At 43.7% G+C, this 20,643-nt stretch overlaps 7 protein-coding genes across 7 annotated transcripts; 3 read left to right on the top strand and 4 right to left on the bottom strand.

Moving 5' to 3' along the window:
• The first annotated feature begins 1,187 nt into the window (after positions 1 to 1,187).
• EAE97_008833 (uncharacterized protein) lies at positions 1,188 to 2,242 on the top strand. The gene is made up of 3 exons (XM_038879348.1): positions 1,188 to 1,492; positions 1,650 to 1,752; positions 1,842 to 2,242. Exons 1-3 carry the CDS (start codon positions 1,340 to 1,342, stop codon positions 1,910 to 1,912), a joined length of 327 nt encoding a protein of 108 aa, XP_038729859.1. The 5' UTR covers positions 1,188 to 1,339; the 3' UTR covers positions 1,913 to 2,242.
• A 430-nt stretch (positions 2,243 to 2,672) lies between these two features.
• On the bottom strand, positions 2,673 to 6,425 carry EAE97_008832 (uncharacterized protein; the record flags this gene model as incomplete). Its single annotated transcript, XM_038879347.1, has 3 exons — positions 2,673 to 3,880; positions 3,928 to 6,237; positions 6,299 to 6,425. 3 exons carry the CDS (start codon positions 6,423 to 6,425, stop codon positions 2,673 to 2,675), a joined length of 3,645 nt encoding a protein of 1,214 aa, XP_038729858.1.
• A 973-nt stretch (positions 6,426 to 7,398) lies between these two features.
• On the bottom strand, positions 7,399 to 9,027 carry EAE97_008831 (uncharacterized protein; the record flags this gene model as incomplete). Its single annotated transcript, XM_038879346.1, has 2 exons — positions 7,399 to 8,856; positions 8,908 to 9,027. The coding sequence occupies 2 exons, from the start codon at positions 9,025 to 9,027 to the stop codon at positions 7,399 to 7,401; spliced, it is 1,578 nt and encodes a 525-aa protein (XP_038729857.1).
• Positions 9,028 to 9,278: 251 nt separating this feature from the next.
• Positions 9,279 to 9,899, top strand: EAE97_008830 (uncharacterized protein; the record flags this gene model as incomplete). The annotated part of the gene is made up of 4 exons (XM_038879345.1): positions 9,279 to 9,301; positions 9,358 to 9,390; positions 9,450 to 9,707; positions 9,857 to 9,899. 4 exons carry the CDS (start codon positions 9,279 to 9,281, stop codon positions 9,897 to 9,899), a joined length of 357 nt encoding a protein of 118 aa, XP_038729856.1.
• A 709-nt stretch (positions 9,900 to 10,608) lies between these two features.
• Positions 10,609 to 12,430, bottom strand: EAE97_008829 (uncharacterized protein; the record flags this gene model as incomplete). Its single annotated transcript, XM_038879344.1, has 2 exons — positions 10,609 to 11,105; positions 11,155 to 12,430. 2 exons carry the CDS (start codon positions 12,428 to 12,430, stop codon positions 10,609 to 10,611), a joined length of 1,773 nt encoding a protein of 590 aa, XP_038729855.1.
• A 555-nt stretch (positions 12,431 to 12,985) lies between these two features.
• EAE97_008828 (uncharacterized protein) lies at positions 12,986 to 13,683 on the top strand (the record flags this gene model as incomplete). Its single annotated transcript, XM_038879343.1, has 2 exons — positions 12,986 to 13,444; positions 13,513 to 13,683. 2 exons carry the CDS (start codon positions 12,986 to 12,988, stop codon positions 13,681 to 13,683), a joined length of 630 nt encoding a protein of 209 aa, XP_038729854.1.
• A 1,271-nt stretch (positions 13,684 to 14,954) lies between these two features.
• EAE97_008827 (uncharacterized protein) lies at positions 14,955 to 18,631 on the bottom strand (the record flags this gene model as incomplete). Its single annotated transcript, XM_038879342.1, has 15 exons — positions 14,955 to 15,059; positions 15,135 to 15,230; positions 15,327 to 15,681; positions 15,747 to 15,766; positions 15,814 to 15,911; positions 16,000 to 16,244; positions 16,321 to 16,422; positions 16,501 to 16,546; positions 16,611 to 16,858; positions 16,948 to 17,137; positions 17,196 to 17,281; positions 17,422 to 17,559; positions 17,746 to 17,918; positions 18,040 to 18,164; positions 18,307 to 18,631. The coding sequence occupies 15 exons, from the start codon at positions 18,629 to 18,631 to the stop codon at positions 14,955 to 14,957; spliced, it is 2,352 nt and encodes a 783-aa protein (XP_038729853.1).
• Positions 18,632 to 20,643: the final 2,012 nt, after the last annotated feature.

Below are 20,643 nucleotides of genomic sequence, written 5' to 3'. Positions count from 1 at the left end.
TTAGTGTCAACATGATAAGGCACTAACTGTATGCCGTAGATAGGGAGGAATGCATTTACGAGTAGCGAGAGAAACTCGTGGTTGTTCGGTTTCCGTCTGTCATTTGATATTTGATAGTCTGATACCATGCAGTTAATGGCTTTAATGATTCCTTGCATACTATCCTTTGAAGTGCTCTGATTTGAACTATGCGCTGCCAGAGATAGAATGACTCTCCTATTTCATAATCTAACTTAACGCTACCATCCAATAGCGTTATGAATACTTTTGAATGCTCGAATGACTGCTAATAAATCTGCAACTTGACTCAGCATGCAATATTCTATACATGAGTTTCACTGTGCGCTTCAAGAATTTAAATGCAAGACCTTCATCTGAAATATCGTTGAATCATAAAGCGCAAGGTGAAGATTTCTGGATGCCTTTCTCAGCACTTCACTGTCATTTATGTCATGGTGTTCTGCTCAAATTCAAAGATTCCATCGAACAGCATTCTTGAAGGATCTTCTTAATGTTGATTCTTGCTCGGAAAGGCAGAAAATGGTTCAACACCCAGATCAGACCAAACCCTTCCCATGGGTCCAGTCTTATAGATTCAACCTCGAGAGGAAATACTAAATTTCTCACTCGAAACACTAGTTTGTCCATAAAATCAGAATTTTGTTCCCATTAAATTCGCGGTAGCAATTCAGTATCCTGATTTCAGGACACCCAGCGGAATCTTTCCCGGCAGTGTTGCTACACTGCATCTCCATGTGAAAGTCAAAGGGTTGACAAGGGGGAATTGTCTCAAATCTACTTTGACTTCCCCCTTTTAGTCACAGACTAAAATGGAAAAACGCATCCTCGTTTGTAAATTGGCGTTCGACGGCATCGTCATCGTAAACTTCAGAATCGGTAGACTAATTCAAATCATTCACCAAGCTTATCTAGTAGTGCCTCGAAACGCATACCTTTCTAGAGGATCTCAAAAGCTTCCACAATATCTTTTGGTGTAACGTTATTTTCTCTTCTCTTGATTTACTGAGGGGCATCATGCCGTTTATGTTCAAGACCGAACGCCACCCCCTCGTCAAGCAAATTCCACCCCACATTCACCACCAGCCACCGCTAGCCAGCCTAGCATATCACATGCTCACGTTCCCTTGACGCGTTTTAGTGGATTTGTTTTCCAGCCCACTCAGCCTCGTCCCGTAAACATTATCGAATCCAATATCACATCAAACCTCACCTCCCACACCAAACCAACCAATTCAAACCGACAAACTAAATCATCACGAAAACAGTTCAAACCAAAGATTTCACCATCTCACCATCACCCCGAATTCACAATCTCATCATGGCCGAAACACCCACCACCCCCCGCATTACCTCTCCTTACTTAAATTCCTTCACTTCGCGCACTGTACGTATGGTTGGAAAGGTGACGCAGTTACGAGGTGATGAGGCAACTATCGAGAGTGATGGGGCTGTAACTGTGATTCTTAATCGAGTAAGTTCTATAACAGTTCTTGTCTTTTCCAACCTTTGAATCTCTAGATCTTCCATCTCCAGATTGATTCTTTATTTCCAATTTTCCCGTCCACACTTACCCACCATCCTCTCATCCAAAAAAATACCTCCAACCCCCAAACTAAGAAAAACCACAGGACTCCCATCTCCAAGTCGGAAACGCCGTCGAGATCGTCGGGAAAGTAAACCAAGACCTAAGCGTCAAAGTACTAAAAGCCACTGATTTCGGCACGAATTTCGGTATGACCTTTTCCTTCTTCCCTTGCTACTCTCTTTCCTCCTGGAAGTACATAACATGCAAAAAAACAAGCTAATACCGTACCCCTCAGATTTTGCAGCAATGAATGCCCTAGTCGACGCAAATCATCGATACAAGGAAATCTGGTACACCGAGGGATAAGCGATTATCAACTGTTACCTGTACACAAGAACATTGAGGGCAAGACGAGACACCAAATTATAATGCCCTCGTTACAGATAAACGGCGCAGATATGCAAATACCACGAGAGAATATGACATGATATGAATCCTGCAGGGTAAAGAGAATGGAAGAGAATGAGAAGTGATGCTACTTGTTAGAAAGAATGAAAGAAATCGAGGACGAGCAATGAATGATTAGAGACAGCTGTGATCTCTATTCCTGCTTACATTACACCTCTTTATTCAATGGAATACCTTGATGGCGAGCTTATCGAGAAATACACATAGAAACAACACAACATATAAAGCCTACTCAACAAGTTCCAGAGAATCATGCGTAGAAAACTCACTCACATCACAAACTTCCACTTACACAATCTTCACAAGCACAATTGGAAGGTAAGCCAGGCGTCTAATCATAAACTCTTCATCATTCTTATGCTCGCTCGACGTAGTACTGGGGCATCTTGAAAAAAAAACTCGTAAAACCTCGATGTAAAAAACAAAGCTAAACTATACAGTCATAGAGTAATCCAACCAATGCTTATTCCAAAATTCCCAGATTTTATCATGCATTTAGCATACATGATATGACAAACAACGCCATGCTGTTGTAAAATGCATTTCCTTCATATGTGTTCCCGTCCCAAAAAATCCAAACACCCACTAATGCAATCCATCAATCATGATAAAATACAAATCCGCGCTCTTATTCTTGTTCGTAATTGAAGGAGATCGACTAAGTCGTCTCATTCGTCATCGTTTCCTCCACTGGTTCCTCTTTGATTTCCGCGTCTCCTGCCTTTTCCTTTCCCGTCGCCTTTTCATTTTCTGTTGGAGCAGTATCGAAATTAAAATTACCCCAATCAAGAGGACCTCCAGCCGAGGTATTGTTAAATTCAGTGAACATCCTTGGTGGTGAGGATGGCATCGGAACATCTGTCGAGAAGAAGTCTTCATCATATTGTTGGAGATTGTAAGATCCATGGTCAAAATTAGGAAGATCAGGCAAATTATTAAAATCGAGGTGTTGAGAGGGAGAGTTGATAGGGTTATCAGACATTAGCTGGTTCAACTGAGCAGTAAAGGGTGACTCGAAAATGCCGTTGCCCCGAGGAGTTCGACGACTTGATCCAGGAGTCTTACTTGGGGTTTTGGGAGGTGGTAAAAGATGACTTGGAGATTTTCCCGAGCGACCAGACCTGGTTACACTCCTAGTAATGGGCCTGTGATTGGGGGTTGGTCTAGTGGGTGTCTTGAATGGATTTGGGCCGGGTGTTTTTTGGTCTGGTGTGGTGGGTCGTGCAAATTGCTCCTCAATCAATCTCATAAGTTCAGCGTCCTCTTCTAGATCAAATGGGACCGAACAGTTCTCCTTATCCATGGTTCCAAGGACAGCATCTTTAGCACCCTGGATATCAACGACAACCTGAACGACATTTGTTGTAACTTCGCCTAGGACTTTAGGTGATGAATCCTTGCGTGGAGAAGGAAACAATAGCCTTCTGGTTGTGTCTGTTTCTGGCTCTTCTCCTATTTCGATTTGATTATTTTGTGTCCATCTAGCTGGACTGGATTGTAAAGCTCTTCTCAATGCTGCCGAAGCGGAATCTGAAGTCATGGCGTTCAGCTTCTTGGAAGGACGAAGACTGTTTGCACGGCGCGCTCCATTTGGGCGGTCGTGATCAGTAAGTATTTGATTAGTAGAATCTAATCCGTCAAGGTCAATTGGAGACAAGCGGTCGGTACCAAGAGGAGCCACAGGATGCTGATGAAAAGACTCGGATGGGGGAAAATTGGTCTCTGATTGTGGGAAGTTTGCCTCTGATGTGGGCATCACCGCCGCTGCCTTAGATTTAGAAGGTCGCTTTTTCTTTGCATCCGGATCTTTACCCCATTTGGCTTCTGGACGTTGAGACTTATATTTTGACATCCATATACCGCAAGCTATAATAATTAGCGACAAAATGCATCAAAGAGTATACATAACTTACGGTTGCAAAGACTGAATGCCTTGAACTGTTTTTGGTCTTCACCAGCAGCAAGGGCTTTTTTGATAAGGAGATACGAAGTGGGGAGACCCGCATCATCTCTTGTAAGAATGTTGATGGCTGTAACTCTCCCAGGCTCTTCGGAGTACTCATGATAGCCTGGAGCACCTTGACATTCTTGTGACCATGCCCTACGCCAAGTTGGGGTCTCTATAGCGCCACAATTTTCACAATACTGAGGCATCTGTCCATTTCTCAAGGCGTTCTCCAATTTCTGTCTAATAGAAGCTTTCTTGGCTTCTGTCTGGGTAGGTGCACTTGGAGCTTCGATCATATAATGTGGATTCTCGGACCAAGTCTGAGATCGCTGGAAAGTCGGCGGAGGAATAGGTTCACTTGCAGGAACAGTCTGGGGGACCATCGATCCGGTAGAAGCTGTCCGAGAAAAGTTTCCAGATGCCGGACGAGGTTGTGGTGGTGGCAGTGCTGCAGGGGCATGCATTTCTGGCATTGGTAGTTGCGTGAATTCGCTGGTTGGCGGAGTCGGAAGATGTAAGGTAGGTGGTGGTGGGTTCGCGCTGAGAGCAGTTTGAGACTGGGAAGGTGGTCTAGAATTCGGACGAGTATTCGTTTGTAAGGGAGGTAGTGATTGCCCATCCTCGGACATGATACTGTTTCGTCTAGATTTTGCTTGTGTTACTGTTGCCTTAGGCTTCGGCTTGGCCTGTTCACTGAGAAGCATTCTTTTTGGTAGTAATTCCATAGGACCTGGCGTTTCTTCTTGGATGTGAAATCCACCGTCAGCATTTGAATTTCCTGGCTGTGTTTTGCGAGGACCTCGTCGCTTGGTGCTCTTCTTTACAACAACAACATCCTCTTCATCGATTGGGCGTGGTACTTCGTCATCTTCCCCGAAAAGGTCATCGAGATCGTCCAAATTACCGCTCATGAAGCCGGAGTCTAATCTAGGCATAGGTGGTAGCGAGGGGCTTGAAAGACAAGGAGGGCTAGATCGTATTGACGGTGTTGCATTTCGAAGGACTGGTGGAGAGGATGCGATATCTTGAGGTGTTATTCCTGGGCTGGCAATGTTGTCCGGGGAGGGGTGGGCCGATTCAATGGAGAGCCTCAGACGATCTTCAGGAGGGAGTGAAGGTTCTAATTGTGAATAGGCTGGAGAGTGTGCTTGAGGCATCTCTAATTGAGGAATTGACCCCTGTCTAAGCCCACTTTGTGACTGTGGTCTGTGCTGATTAACTTGCTGATTGACTGGTGGATGTGGCAATATTGGAACTGGTGTAGGTGCTCGAGGAATCTCCTGCAGATGGTTGCCTACGGCTATGCCACCAGATGGCGCTAGCGGTCTGAAAGCACGTATAGAGCCTGCAGTACTTGCTGTAACTCGAAGAGAGTCAGACCCTGAACCAAATGCTGATTTGTTACTCCAGTCTGCTTGAGTAATCTTGGCCCTTTTCTTCGGAGCCGGCCCATCTTCTCCCTCTGTACCTTCTTCGTACCCAGAAGTGTTGCCTCCTACCTCAGGCCGGGAATTCTTTGGAGGGCGGCCACGTCTTGCCCTCTTGACAGTTGTCCTGGATGCGGGCCTAGCTATCTTCTGTTCTCTGGGAGCGATCGTTACTGGTTCCTCACGCACGGGTGTAGGCGCTGGGGGTAAAGCTTGGTTGTAAGGACTTCTCGGTGGAAGGCTCGGACTGAGAAGCTGATTAACCGCTTCCATGGTGGTACCTTTATTATTCGACATAGAGGCCGGGGTTGACGTTCTATTCGACATTTGAGGCGGTGGATTTTGCTTCGGCTGTTGTATTAGAGAGTTCCATTCGTTCTGATCATACATCGGTGTTGACATATGCCGACTGGAGTTTCCCATGGTGTTATTATATTCCATTGGAGATACCATTTGAGGGACCAAACGAAGTTTGACCTCCAAAGTTTCCTTCACTCCATTTGCAAATAAGCCCATAATATTTTTGCATACTCGTCCAGTAACAAGTTTTTGAGATTGGTGTTGATTGTTTGGCATAGGAGGCGATTGTAAAGCTCTAGAAAGCATTCCTTGCCCTACCAAAGGACTGTCGTCTTCAGAATAATCGTAGGCATAAACTGTGAAATCTCGTCCTGGTCGGGGTAGCAGTTCCGGGCTGCATTCAATAATTGCTTGTAAACATGTGTAAAGTTCGATTACTCCGATTGAATTCGTTTCGTCCATGGCAATAGATTGAATTTGAAGTACCTGTGGCCATCGTGCCAAACAGTTGGTTTTGCATCCATCATCGAAAGTATAGAGCACCTTGACTATTAAATACCCTACTGTAAGCATTGTGATCAGATTAAAGCTCTATAGCAATGTACCTACGTCTCATCGGTCTAACCATCACTCCATTTTCACTGTGATCATTGTTATTTGTTGGCGGCGGGGGAGCTTGAGGTGGTTGATTTTGTAATTGAGGATTTCCCATTGGTACCCCTGCCGGAGACGACATTGTGAGCTTTCCTCTGCTTCAATACCTAAGCTCCTGAGGTATTGAATCGGTGTTAAAGTTGATCAAGACTGTTGAAAAGAATATAAAGTCATCCATTAAAGGTCGTGATGAAACGTGAGGGGATTTTGGTGGCTAGGTAAATTTCGCGTCCAAACGTGTGTACCGCTACCGCTATTTACGCGTTGAGAACTTTATGAAGTTGGCGCTAAGAAAACCGGTAACTTGTAGATTAATCTTCGCTGTATGTAAAACAAAGGGATTTTCAATAAAGTCGGTATTTGTTGTCGATGTCTCAAAATTGTGCAGCAGCCTGCTTAAGGAGCGAAGAAGTAACTAGGTAGGTAATTGTGAATATTTAATATATGGGTATCTTGAATGTCGGGTATGTTCAATTGTCTTGAGTACAAATTCAGTCTAGATGTCGCGAATAATTGAAGGACGAGACAAGCAGGGGTACCCTAGCTATGATGTTGCTTCTTAGTGCGAGGCTATTGGCCAATGAATCTCAAGCGAGCCAGGTAAGCAGCAAGGCTACAAATATGAGAATTAGAATTGCGTCAGTGGAACACTCGGCTCGCTCTGATGATGCAGCGAAAAAGATGATTGAAAGGCAGCACACATCAGCCAGAATAGAACACAAGTTATTCGAGTCAAAATCTCAAACTTCAAATCAAGTGGGGGATTTCCGTATCTTTATATACTTTCGGCTATGGAGGAATCTTTTGATCTCCCGTCTAATCAGAAAATCAATGACTCAGCCCCTCCTTGATCCGATAGGCTGCCATCACATGATGATATTCATCTAGTATGATTTTGACATCTTGTTCGCATTTCTCTTTTTTTATGCGACCGCTAAAAAATCTATCGACATCATAAAATAATTTTGGGTTTGGCAATGCCTTGTATCCTTCCCACCAATTCACAAACACCCTTATCATACATTAAAAACATGTACATGGCTTAACAAAAGCTCTCACTCTGACGATTTAGGACTTGAGATTTGATCTTGTTCCCATTCAAGAAATCCTTGCCCACTCTTCGTGGTTTTTCTTTCGATGATCTCTGTCACCACTTCCTTCACACCCTGTTTTCCTTCCGTTGCTTGAAGGAAGTGATTGACGACTTGGAACGCCGACTTTCCGCCTTGTCTCACAACCTTCTCAACTTCACTTTCTCTTGGAACTCCAAATTGGAATGGATACTCATAATAATCCCGATCGCTTAGTAGTTTTATCCTTTGTGATCCTTCAACTTCAAAGAATGGGTTCGCAATTTTGTCCTCTGGGCTGATATCTTCTAAAGTTTTGGGTTTCCATTGAGGATTCTTATCTTTGCGAATAAGTAATGAATGTATGCCTTCCGTGAAATCCTGATGACGCATAAATTTAGCGGCAATTTGGTATTCTCTTTGGAACGTCTCGGTGATTGACCACTCCTTGCCAATGCGCATTTGACGTAGTGCTACATGAACGCTCGTAGGTGATCTCTGGTGCAAAGTAGCGAGAGTCTTTTCAAGCCATGCTTGGAGTGGGTTATCCAACCCGGTCTCCTCCGCTTCAGCCTTCAAAACGTCAATCTCGGCCCTAATACCGGTAATGATTTCAGGAACACTTGATTTACTGAAGTGGCGATCGATAGCCTTTCGCAATTCGCCACTGATGAGCATTGGTTCGTCATGAGGCAGTCCAGTGCAGTATTCCTCAATAGTGCTATTGATCAATTGTGCTCGCTGCGCCAAAGTTTCGAAATCCTTAAACCGTAATTCCGCCAAACGTTTCTCTAGAGCCGGTAAAGAAGTCGAATGAATGTAGTGTGTTGCGATTCCAGAATAAAATGCGTTAACACCCTTCAATCGGTCACTAGTCAAGGCAAGGTATGTTCCAACAGACCCCGCCATCCTGGGTAGAAAGAATGAAGCTCCAACATCGGGGAAGAATCCAATTGTAGTTTCTGGCATAGCAAACAGCGTCCTCTCAGTGGCTATTCGAAATGGTGCATGTATACTCAATCCCACTCCACCACCCATTGTAATACCGTCCATGAAAGCAACATAGGGTTTCTGGTAAGTTGCAATAAGGTGATCGAGTTTATATTCGAGAGCAAAGTAATCTGTTGATCGAGCTTGTCCTTCTTCGCCTTTTGTGTTATCCTCAGCGAGCGCTGCCACATCTCCACCAGCGCAGAAGGCCTTGGGTCCAGATCCTTTGATAATGATCACATTCGCCATGTCCGATTTTGACCATTCTTGTAATCTCGGCACGATTTTTCGAATCATCGATCCATTGAGGGAATGTAACTTTTGGGGTCTGTTGAGCTCAATCGTCCTCACGCCATATAAAGAATTGAATAGAACGTCTTCCTTCTCGTCACTTTCCAGCTCCTTGATGAATTCTGCCTGAGCGTATGAAGGGGTATCTGAGGCTGTCGCCATCTATATCGAACATTAGCATTCACTTATAAACAATCAAAAAATTCCCCAAACCTGTGCTCTCCCCGCGAATGCAGGATTGATAACCTTAGCTCTCAAAGGCATAGTCGGAAACCTCGAGCCACAAGAGCGAACTGCCGCTCCAGCTCTACCGCCCAAATATGTTCCGAACATCAAGAAAGAAGGGATACACTGGACTTTAAAGGATTGCGGAGAAAGATAAAGTTCTCAGAACCTCGGAAGTAAAGTCTCATCGGTTATTTTTGTCCCCGCGCAAAATACAGCCGGGCAGATTTAAGGTTGTACGCTAAGCTATTCTTGGAGCTCGCGACCGTGATGGGAATTTTTGGTGCCTGGAAACTTTGACGACTTAGATAATTGATTGAGTTGCTGGTTAATCAATCTACCACATTAACATTTCAATCATGGCAGATGCAGCAAAGATACAGTAGGAATCCTACCCGTCTCGAAATTGTGTCTTCCAAATACTAATTGTTTATACAGAGAACTTCTCGCCAAGCCTCGCAATGAGCTCACGTATGTCTAGCACCTCCCTCCTAATCATCCCCCCAACTTATCATTCTAACCTTCATCAGCGAGTTCGAGGTTGCGCAAATCGAAGAGCATGAATTCACATCCGGGCCCCTCTCTCTTCTTCAAGCTGCTGTCCGTTCGCATGGACAGGTATTGATTTCCTGCCGTAACAACCGAAAATTACTTGCGCGCGTCAAGGCTTTCGATCGACATTGCAATATGGTGTTGGAGAACGTCAAGGAGATGTGGACCGAGACTCCACGATTGAGTGGTGGTGGAAAGGGAAGACCAGTAAACAAGGATAGATTCATCAGTAAGATGTGAGTATTCCATATTTTTGTCACTTTGACCTCAGGCGGACGGTGAGATCAGGATCAGACGGGGAAACGCAAAAGAGAGCATGAAAAACTCTACACATCAGGTGATTAGAGTATTGGGAGAACGTCGCTAACATATATCGATTTTCCAGGTTCTTGAGAGGAGATTCCGTCATTTTAGTCCTCCTAAGCTGAACGGTCGACATTCGCAACTTATGATATATGGATGGATAGAAGAGGGGACCAGCTAAGGATCGATATCTGAATATTAGCAACACCGGACAGGATCTGTGGAGGAAACAAATGTAATAGCATAGGGCGTTGTCAATACCAACGCATACCAAATCAGCTTATAGCTATGAATTCACAGGACGCATGAGAAATTTCATGCCAAATAGGGAACCAGATTTTATGGAGAATAGGAATGTTAGTCGAGAAAGAAACTCTCTTTAAATTTCAGATGGACTATATTGCTGGTGACTTGATTTTGTGACAAGAATATGACGAGTCAGTATTTTTTAAAAGGTTAGCCTACTTGATTTTCTATTCTACTTGCTTTCCCATCTCAGCATTGTGATGAACAAATCACAGCTTTTTAACCCTTAATGGTACCTACATACCTTGAAGACCAAAAAACAACAACTCTAATTTTTTCCTGAATGCTTTTGAAATCTTACTACCCGTCACAAAACCACATGACGCCTGAATCAAACTGACATTTCAAGTACCTACAGACTACTCTCGAGATTATAAGTTCCATGTTACATGTTCATTGATCGCTACATCACTAGCAAGGCAGAAATCTCTCCTTTGGAATTTTAAACAGACCGATCGCGAAGTTAGAGCTTTATCGTCCATATTCATTAAGTGCTACGCTACTAATAAACAGTAAAGTTCTCATTATTCAAACCAATTCATAATCCGAATCTCCAAGCCCAGCGAGTCCCAAGAAGAACTCACTCAAACCCCATGCACCTGGATCCGGAACCTGTTCGAAACCAGTGCCTCCAATATACACAGTTCTTCCTAAACTAGCTTTCATTCCCTTTGTGCCCTCGGCGCCTTTCCTGGATGCTTCAGCTGCTTTCTTGATATCTCCCGTTTTATTTAGTGTCTCAACAAATGGATGTAAGGCATCTACCAAAGTGCGATCTCCAGGTTTCGCTGGTGTGTATCTTGAAAGAGCTTCAGACGCGGAATGTAATGCCTTTGCCCAGACTTCTGGAGTTGCTTGTCCAGTAGAAGCATTTTCGCGGAGAGCAGCCAAAAGAGAATTTAGGAAGATGGCATATAGGGCCCCAGAAGTGCCATCCATGGTATTTTCAACCACTTGAACAATTCTTGCAAGATCGACAACAGCATCGCCGGATAGCTTCTCCTTCGAGATCGTTGATAACACAGCTGTACAGTTTGTTAGCTCGTAATAGATTCGCGAAATTGGCGCACTTACATTCAGCTCCCCTCTTTAGACCAATACCGCAATCTCCATCCCCAACTACTGTGTCAAATCGAGTAACATCGGGTTCTGCTGCAATAATTCTCTCGAGTCCAGCGGTCAAAGCTGTCTTTGTTGTTTCTGGGTCTAATTTCAATCCACTGGGTTTAACCTCTTCTTCAGCACCAGCAGAGCCGGTTCTGGTTTCTGTTGATTTAGCCTCCCATGTTTCTTTTCTGATAGGAGCTGCCCATCCGGTCGCCTCAGTCGATGCGTCCAATAATTGTAACATACTGGGACCACCGATGTTTGTGTTGACAACATTGAGTAGCGATATACTAAACCCAAGACCGTTCAAACTTGTCATGTAAGTTCCGGCAAGGATTCTGACTGGCTTGATATTGTAGGACTTTTCGAGCTGACCTACAACTTCTGCCGTAACACCTCCCAGCTCTAATACGCTAACACCACCAAGATTGTTGACTAGAAGAACGACTTCATTCGAGTTCACGTTCAAGAATGCTCGATCCTTGTCCTTCGAATCCAACAATTGCGTAAGCATTCTTTTGACAAGTTCGGGCAGATCAACCTTAGCCCTACCGCTACCGGGCTCATTGTGAATTCCCATTCCAATCTCGAGTTCCTCATAAGCCAGGCTCTCCTCGGAATTTGGATTGGGTGGTGCTCGACCGGGAACATGAACATGGTCTAGGGACGCTCCCACACTGACGATGTTGTCTGCTGTTAATTTTCCAACCTTATAAACGTTCTCCAAACTAGCACCCATTGCTGCCAACGCTCCTGTGATCTTATGTACTAGTACTGTGCCTGCAATACCTCTTCTGCCAACCTTTCCAGCCTTCTCACGACCAACTCCCACATCATCTCCAACTACCAGCATCTCAACTTTCAACCCCGCAGCCTTCGCTTTCTCAACCGCCATACCGAAATTCAGCACATCTCCTGTATAATTCATAACCGTAACCAAGATTCCTTTTTCGGTATCAACTCTTGACATTACACATCTGCGAATTTGCTCGGCGCTTGGCGAGGCAAATATAGTACCTGCAACAGATGCTGCGAGCAATCCTTCACCCACGAAAGCTCCGAAACTGGGCTCATGTCCACTACCTCCACCAGATATTATAGACACCTGAGATTCATGGCCTGGTCGTCTGTAGATGATTTTGTTTTCTTCGTCGAGAGCGACGGAGGGGTTGGTGAGGGTGAGAGCATGGAGAGCGGAGTTCACCAGGAGAGTGGGATCATGGATGAAATGTTTTGCTGCCATTGTTTATATTGTGATTGAGGATGACAATTGAGGGGTGCTTGCCAGAGTTTGTTTTGATTCGAGAGGGATAGAAGAGGGGGTAAAGAATAGCTATGTATTATAATGGAAAGCTGTAAAGTAGATATAGGAAAGCTATCGAGTGAAGACTAGGTATAAGACATACAGCAGGAAACGGGAAGAAGAAATATAAGAAATATAAGAAATTTGAAGAAAAGCAAAGAATAGGAGGGGCGAATGAAGCTAGCCAAGACGGATTAAATATGCATATCTTTCATCATACCACTACAATGTTTACACAAGTTGGCTCGTTGGTTCAAAAGATCAACAATTGGAAGCGGGGCATTCAAGGAAATGCGGGGTGGAAAGCAAGGATCAGCGACAGGCACGTATCTTCTCGTGGGGGCCCAATCCGGCAAAACCGTGGGGGTACCAAAATCTTTTTCCTAACCACTGAAGATCCTCAATTTCCATAAGCTCAATTCAAGCTTCATCCACCGCTGCGATCTCTTGTGAGCTTATCGTTCCCGTGCACTCCGAGACAACAAACACACCGCAATGTCACAAATCTCACTCGTGGCCGTGCCAGGCCAACTTCTCGGCTCTAGTAGCGAATATCTGCCAGGTCCAGGTACACATATCCATTCCTCGAATCTCTACGCCTCCATCCTTGGACCCATCAAAACAGTAGCACCGCCCAAACCTAGCTATCCCCAAAAGCGAGCCACGAAGATTATACCTGCGGCACCCGCGCCTCTCTCTACTATCTCTATTGAAAGAGCTACACTCACTGGAGACAAGGCGGAGATTTTACCTGAAGTAAATAGTACAGTTTTGTGTCGCGTTACAAGAATTACTCCACGACAGGCAACAGTTGCGATATTGGTTGTAGGCGAAACGGTTTTGGAGGGCGAATGGCAGGGCTTGATTAGAGTACAAGACGTGAGGGCTACGGAGAAGGATAAGGTCAAGATTTTTGAGAGTTTTAGACCAGGGGATATTGTGAGGGCTGTGGTGGTGAGTTTTCTTCTCGAGGTTTAGATGTCATTTAGGAGAACTATGTACTAATGGTTTAACGATGGCAGATCTCATTAGGTGATCAATCGAATTATTACCTCAGTACGGCGAAAAATGAGTTGGGAGTTATCATGGCGACGAGTGAGGCTGGCAATGCAATGTATCCGGTCAGTTGGAAGGAATACAAGGATCCGGAAACGGGAGCCAGTGAGAGCAGAAAAGTTGCCAAACCATTCTAGATTGTGGGAGGGGAGCAACAGGTCATTTGACACCTGTTGTATGTATAAGCATAGCGTATGGCGTCGAGGCGTTCGTGGACATAAGGATATAAGGATATACCAATTCACACAAAGTTTATGATCTGGTATTTTCTATTGCTACCTGGTGCCTGGTGCTCACATTTTGTCGAGTCAAGAGAATTGTACACATGAATTTGCTAGGCAGTAAATAGGTAGGCCCAAAGAAGATTTATTAGCAGCTGGAGCCACTTCTCAAATTTTGGTGGATTTTGTTCTTCACGCATATCTCAAGTGAGATCAACATGAACGTTTCTATCATTATTTCTTGTGTAGTCCCTTGCGCCCAAAAAAGAATCATTGAACAGCCATAATCATGTGCACATTGATTCCAAGAGGAAGTCTAGACCACAGGTTATTTCTGGAAATCAATGTTAAACGCATTATCCGGATATCTCATACCGAAAATCTCTATTCCGCGAACGACTTTTTGTTTCTTTCCTTTGAGGTGTTGAGTTTTGTGCATATCCGATGACCGGAAAACTTCCTTGGCTATATCCGGATGGAGAGGCGCGGCATGGTGCACTGTCGTATTTCAAGTCGTATTCATGTTTACATATCCGTATTCTTATCTTCATCCCTAAATCTAGGTCTTGCTTATTACGATTTCATTCTTAGCTTAGAACGTACTCATACTATTTGGTCGAACCCCCTCCCGTTATCCAATGTACACAACCGATATCCCAGGTGCCAGAGTAGCATTCATCCACCGTCCCTGCCACATTTGGAGAAAATCTTGAATGGTGATAGCGTATATTGTTATTGAACTTTATGAGGTATCATGGGTTTCTGTATTGAAGAGCTGTATGAACGCAATTGTATTATCACGATTGTAAATTCTCCTGGTTTGGCAATATATCCTAGGTTTCCAAATGTGATATTTGCTGCCGAGTTAGATATTCATGGGTATGCATCCGAAGATGATGCGATACATAAAACGCCGATTGTATCAACAATAAAAGTGGGTACCTAAGATATAAAAACACCATTACGTTGAAATATGCCTGCTAAGTAGACACATTATTTTGAAATACATATAGGCAATAGATGAAATTTGAAGAATTCGTAGGTATGCAACAAACCCATTTTATGATGAAAAGTTTCGCTCGGGTGCATTAGTCAAAAGTCCTGCTAGAGAGGAGGCTTGCTCTCGTTGTCCCTACTTTACACTCCCTGATTCATTGACCTATACTACCTCGAAATAATCATCGCCTTTAAGACCAAGTCTTCGGCCCAAAAGTTTCTCCTTCGGCAAGTACTTTTCGAACTGCGGTTCCCTGCATATCCATTGTCTCGAATACATCTACATTTCCAAACCACTATATTTGTCAGAATTTGAAGCAGGAGAATCCGCTGGCTGTGTTTATGGTTTCAAAGGAGAAGTCAGGACTTACTTGAGGTGGTCTAGCGTTAGTAAGTTCTAACGTGAAGAAAACGAGAAGAGTGCAGAGGATTAGACCGGTGTCCAGAGCGGCGGAAGTTACGTAGTTCTATCCACCAATTATCAGTCCATATTCATGATTGAAATCCTCTAATTCATACCACATATCTAGAAACCCCCAAGATACAACAGAAAGAAAACATACATAACCTTCCCACCATCCCCTCCACCTTCTCCTAATCCAATACTGGAACACAAATCCCACCAATCCCCAACACAAATAATTATATCCAGTAGGCGGAGGTATCAGTTGTAAACCTCCAAACATGACAGGTACAATAAGATATTTGAACAATGAGCGAGGGTACGCTCGCGTTGAAAAGTATGTCAATATTGGAAGCAAAGCACCGATAAGAAAATAGTAGAGTAAGGGCTGATAAAGAGACTCTGGGGCGGAAAATATACGCGAGGGGCCGATGACGCCCCAAATTATACTGGTGGTGAAGTACATTGAGGGGCCTGGGCAGGTGTAGGAATCTTTTTGGATGCGGGTACAGATTCTGAGATGGGGATGTTAGGAGTGTGCTTGCTATTTCTAGGCTTGGATATGGAGGAAAATACTGACTCGGGAATATGAGAAAGTGCCTAATTCATGACGCAATCTGTACAATAGATGACCAGAAAGCAGCTACACACTGGGCGAAAAACATTGTTCGGGGGGGAACTTTGAGGTAATGACCTAGTTTTAAGTCTTGCAGGAAGAACTGGGCTTGTGTCATTGTTATGTAGCCTATGATACTTATCAATAACCAGATAGAACGGGAATCCGAATATGAGTTTTGCATCATATACTTGCCCAAAAGGAGATAGAGACTAACCGTAAGCTTTAAATAACATCAAAGCCACAGGATGACCAGGCAACATGTATCCAATGACAAACTCAGTGAAGACATTAAGTCCGATTTGGATATTGGTCGTTGCAAATATGATATCGACAGGTACAGTCCAGATAATAGGGATCGCAACACAAACAATGAAAGCCCACCATGGAAAATGCGTATCCCAGACGAGGATGACCACGAAGGATAGGGCGAGCATGATGACTCCGAGAGTGATGTACCGCCTATTTGTGAATTTATTAGTTTCATGGATATTTAATCGAGAATGGGAAGTATAGTAATGATGAAAGAGCAAGATACCAATCCGGTGCATCTTTGTACTTCTTCATGAGTTTCATGTGAATGTCATCATCCTGATCTCGAGCAAGTTTCCATTGTCTCCAAATGGTTTTTCCCTCGTATCTGCGTATATTATTAGGCGATTAGTCTCCCAAAACTCCCGCTTCAACTCAATTCATCGCTTAAATTTAATAGACTCACAAAATTGTATGGACAATAACACTACCAATAGCTGCAAAGGAGAATCCTACAGCAACAAAGTTTAATCAACTCCATCCAATTTCCAGAAGCACATCAGAACAGAAACTTACCGTAATTTAGCGCAAACCCGGTCGACAAAAACACCGGCGAGTACTTCTTGTACAATTCCTCACCGAATTCATAGTTTGCAGTGAGGATTCGACTGACATTATATGGTTTCGCCATATTATCGTAGCTGTGCGAATCGCTCATGGGAAGGTAATCCGCATACCATGTTCCTGTATAGTGAACACCTAGCGAGCTGATGATGACGAAGATGAAAAGCCCGATAAGCATATTCGCGATGGCGTACCAGGGACTTCGACATATTAGCATGGGATGAGACTTTTATGATATGTTCGACACTGTAGATACGAGTTTATATCGCTTAAGAAGGTGTTTACTTACGGTATTAAAGGCGAATACAAATATCCACTCACAACAGTCCAATCGAAGGTAATAGGAATTAACCCCAGACCCGTCACACCACCAAATAACTGATTGACAACTGGATTTTTCGGTGCGATCCAGCATGCAAATGTAAAGTATGAAAGGATTCGAAAGATCCAGCCAGGAAAGAAATACCATACGAATGAACCTAGAGTATTGAATAAATACCTTCTATCTACTGAGTTCAATAAGAGATACAAACATACTACTCATAATATACATAAACCATCTGTATTTCGATATACTCCGACCATTTGTTTTTGCTGGATCGGAGGGACTATGATCATGTAGACTACAACCCATATTCAGGGGAAAGAGTTAGCAAGCATCCTCAATCACAAATTCTCGTCCTCAAATACTTATCTCCGCTTTCCCAACTTGCAATAACAAAGTATACTCTTACACAACTGAAAAGGGAGAGTGACAACTTACGCATACATTAACGCGCAATTGACCAAATCACTTGGCCAAATCATCGCCGCAGGCCAAACCAACCACCTCCTACAAATATCCGCCAATCCAAACCCTAACATTTGATTCGTAACCGCAAAGAGGAGTTGAAACGCCCAGCTATACAGACATCTTAATATTAGCGCATCTTCAATTTTCCTTCTTACATCCTATGAACCATAACCCCCAAGAAAATGAAACAGAACAAGATTAACTCAAATCAACGAAACCTATCCAAAACTCTGACCATAAAACACCTGCTGCAAAATGAGTAGATCAGTAGCATATATCGACGCGCCCGCATACCCCGCATTTGCCATCACAACCACAATTGTATGTTCCTTCATATTCCACTTCCCCTCTTTCAACTGCACATTCCACCTCCGAGCCCCGCAAAAGGGGACGCGAATCTTCCAGCTCCAGTCTGGCACTACGAGATCCCAGCCTTTGCCTAGGGGCCAGGCGATTAGTTGCACGCACTGTTGTGTAGGATCTGCATCAGTATATTTACTTCTTATGCAACTCAAATTTTCGAGCCACGAGAGGAAGCTATCAAGTGGTAAGAAAGACTCGATGAGGAATTCAAAGAGGAGAACTCACAACAGTAGTAATTGCGATACTTGGACTCCTCAAACTGAATAGACAGTTGATCCCCCCTCCCAATGTCGTAAGCGCCAACCCAATACACCAAGCTCGAATCGTGTTACATGGAAGCGATTCATCATCTATGTTAGCGCTTTAGCATCGCTTTTTACCTTCAGTTATAAACTTCAAAATGCACTTCATGGCTCAAATTCAGATTTGTTTCTGTCAAATCTACTTCCTTCAAGCTCAAGCATGGAGATAGGAATATGAATAGATACCCACCTGTATTACGCACCGCGGCACGAACTTGTGAATACGGTGAGTTCAACGAGTCATCAATGGGTATTTCCGAGTCTTTCTCAGGATCGAGATATGGGGAAAGAGATGTACGGGATGGGATTGATTGGATGGGGAACGAATCAGGTAGATTAGGATCGAGCGAGTGACGAGGCGAGGGAAGAATAAGGGGAACCGGGAGACTAGTCGTGGCTGAGTGAGATTTTTCATCGTGAGATGAGCCCTCATTTGGCGTCGAGCGTTCATCTACTTCATTTTTCACCTTGGTTGTCTTGGATTTCGAACGATGCGTAAGAAATGAGAACAGCATACTGTCTATGCCGGTACGAACATGAAAATAGTATCATGAAATCGCAGTCTGCAAGATTTAACATTGTGAGATTGTGCAATTTACTGTATATCAACACTCTCACACTAGGATTCCGTAGCACATATAACGCAGTTACAAGAGAGAATGCGGGCGTTGACGAAAATGTTCATGATATTCTCCAAGCCGAGCTTGGCTCGCTATCCACTCTACTTTGAGCAGAGTAGCATCTCTGCATTTAATATCTGATTCAGTACATTGTCTTGGGAGGAGGTATAACATCATCAGAAAGGAAGGAAGTTGTGCGATTTTTGTTGATTAACAGTGCGCCATGAGGATCTTCAGAGCTGAAAATCTGAGACAGTGTGACACGGGTATTTTGGAAATTGTGTTGCTTGTTCGACACATGATCACACGGGATTAATAAGTGTTACCCATGCACGTCATTCGTTATCAGATGGAGGTGCATGATCTCGGGAATCGAAAGATATGTATTTAGCCGTCATTCCAAGGATTGGGGGCCACGTTATACACAGACATTGAAGATTATTTCGTGATTTGAAATCATGAAACTGTTATATGACATCTGGAAAATTATGAATGATTGCACAAGCATGATTGATAATGAAGAAGAGAAACTCGTAGAAAAGAACGCAGCCCCGTCTCAGTTCTTCTCCTAGCCTTATAACTCCACGGACATGTGCGATATCTTAGAAGTCCTGGATCAGCATAGCAACATCGCCCAGTACTTGAGCAGATTTTCCAAAGGCAAATATCTCACCCGTGTCGGCGATATGGCAAAATGAGGCGAACAATGAACATATATCGTGATCAATGCATGAATGATTTGCACTCATTGAGAGCCTCGCGTCTCCGAGCTTCCGGGTTTCATCCCGCAGGAGGACCCGCCTTGGTACCTTGAGTCTCATATGCACCCCATCATCAATCTTTTCAACGGACTTACTTATCTGCATTTGGAGTTCACAGAACTTACCTAAGTAGTGATATTATTCCTCAGTTCGTACAGCTTGATATGTCGACAAAATCACTTAATTCCGTCTTTATGCAACCGTTCACCGAAGTTCCTCCCTGAAGGGATGCAGTCAGCTTATATTACATGGGTTTCATAGATGCCTTGATTGCCTCGCTAAGTACCAATAGCAAGGCTGCTACAACGCTAATTTTCCCAGGATCTTTCATACGAAAACGCCCCCAATGATCTGGCCATCAGTAGGCCTAAGTTTTGATCAGGGTCCTGATAAGATTGATAACAGCCATGATGTAATAATTTCACGTACTAAATATGCTGTGAACGATAGAATTAAAGGATTGCCTGGTTGACCGCTATGCTGTTATCATATGAGAATTTGATATTAAATCCTATTGATATCGGTGAAGAGTGAGATTACACGAAGAACGTCAGCCGTTAAAATGTGACAATCATGAAATTGAACGAGTCTGATGGATGCACCTTTAAGAAATGCAATGTAACTCGACGGGATTAAGAGAGCGAAAGGACCCTGCAGAACCCATCCATTACATTGTTGCCTCGCCGCAAAAGCGACGTTTTATCTAAAGTCCACTCGCCCGGAATCAAATATAGAACTCCCGGAAACCTTTCGGTGCAGGATATTTCTGCAACTTCAAGAAGCGGTCTGTGATGAACCCCCTTGCAGTTGTTATATTTGAATCTCAATAAGCAATGGCTATGTTTATGAAATAGTTTATGCAATGCCGTTAAGATCTATGGATGCATGCAGCAAACTTGTGGCGTGGTCCGAAACGTGGGGCTTGAACTATTTTCTTGTGACTATGACGGCGCACGACGAGAGACTTCACGATATAATTTGCTTGACATGGATTAAATGAGCACATAATCATGTCGCTTCTGAAACTTGAAAGAAATGACATCTCGGTCAACAGTTGATTCATTATGCCGAGATGGTATCTTGATCAGCCTTATTATGCCTTTTCTTACATCCAGTGCTGATCACTTGATCATCACTGAGATAGCC

This window comes from Botrytis byssoidea (genome assembly GCF_014898295.1).
Source record: "Botrytis byssoidea strain MUCL 94 chromosome Unknown BBYS_019, whole genome shotgun sequence".
In the NCBI taxonomy this organism is placed as follows: Eukaryota; Fungi; Ascomycota; class Leotiomycetes; order Helotiales; family Sclerotiniaceae; genus Botrytis; species Botrytis byssoidea.
The sequence above is the reverse complement of the archived record's forward strand: the minus strand, read 5'-3'. Positions and strand labels throughout refer to the sequence as shown.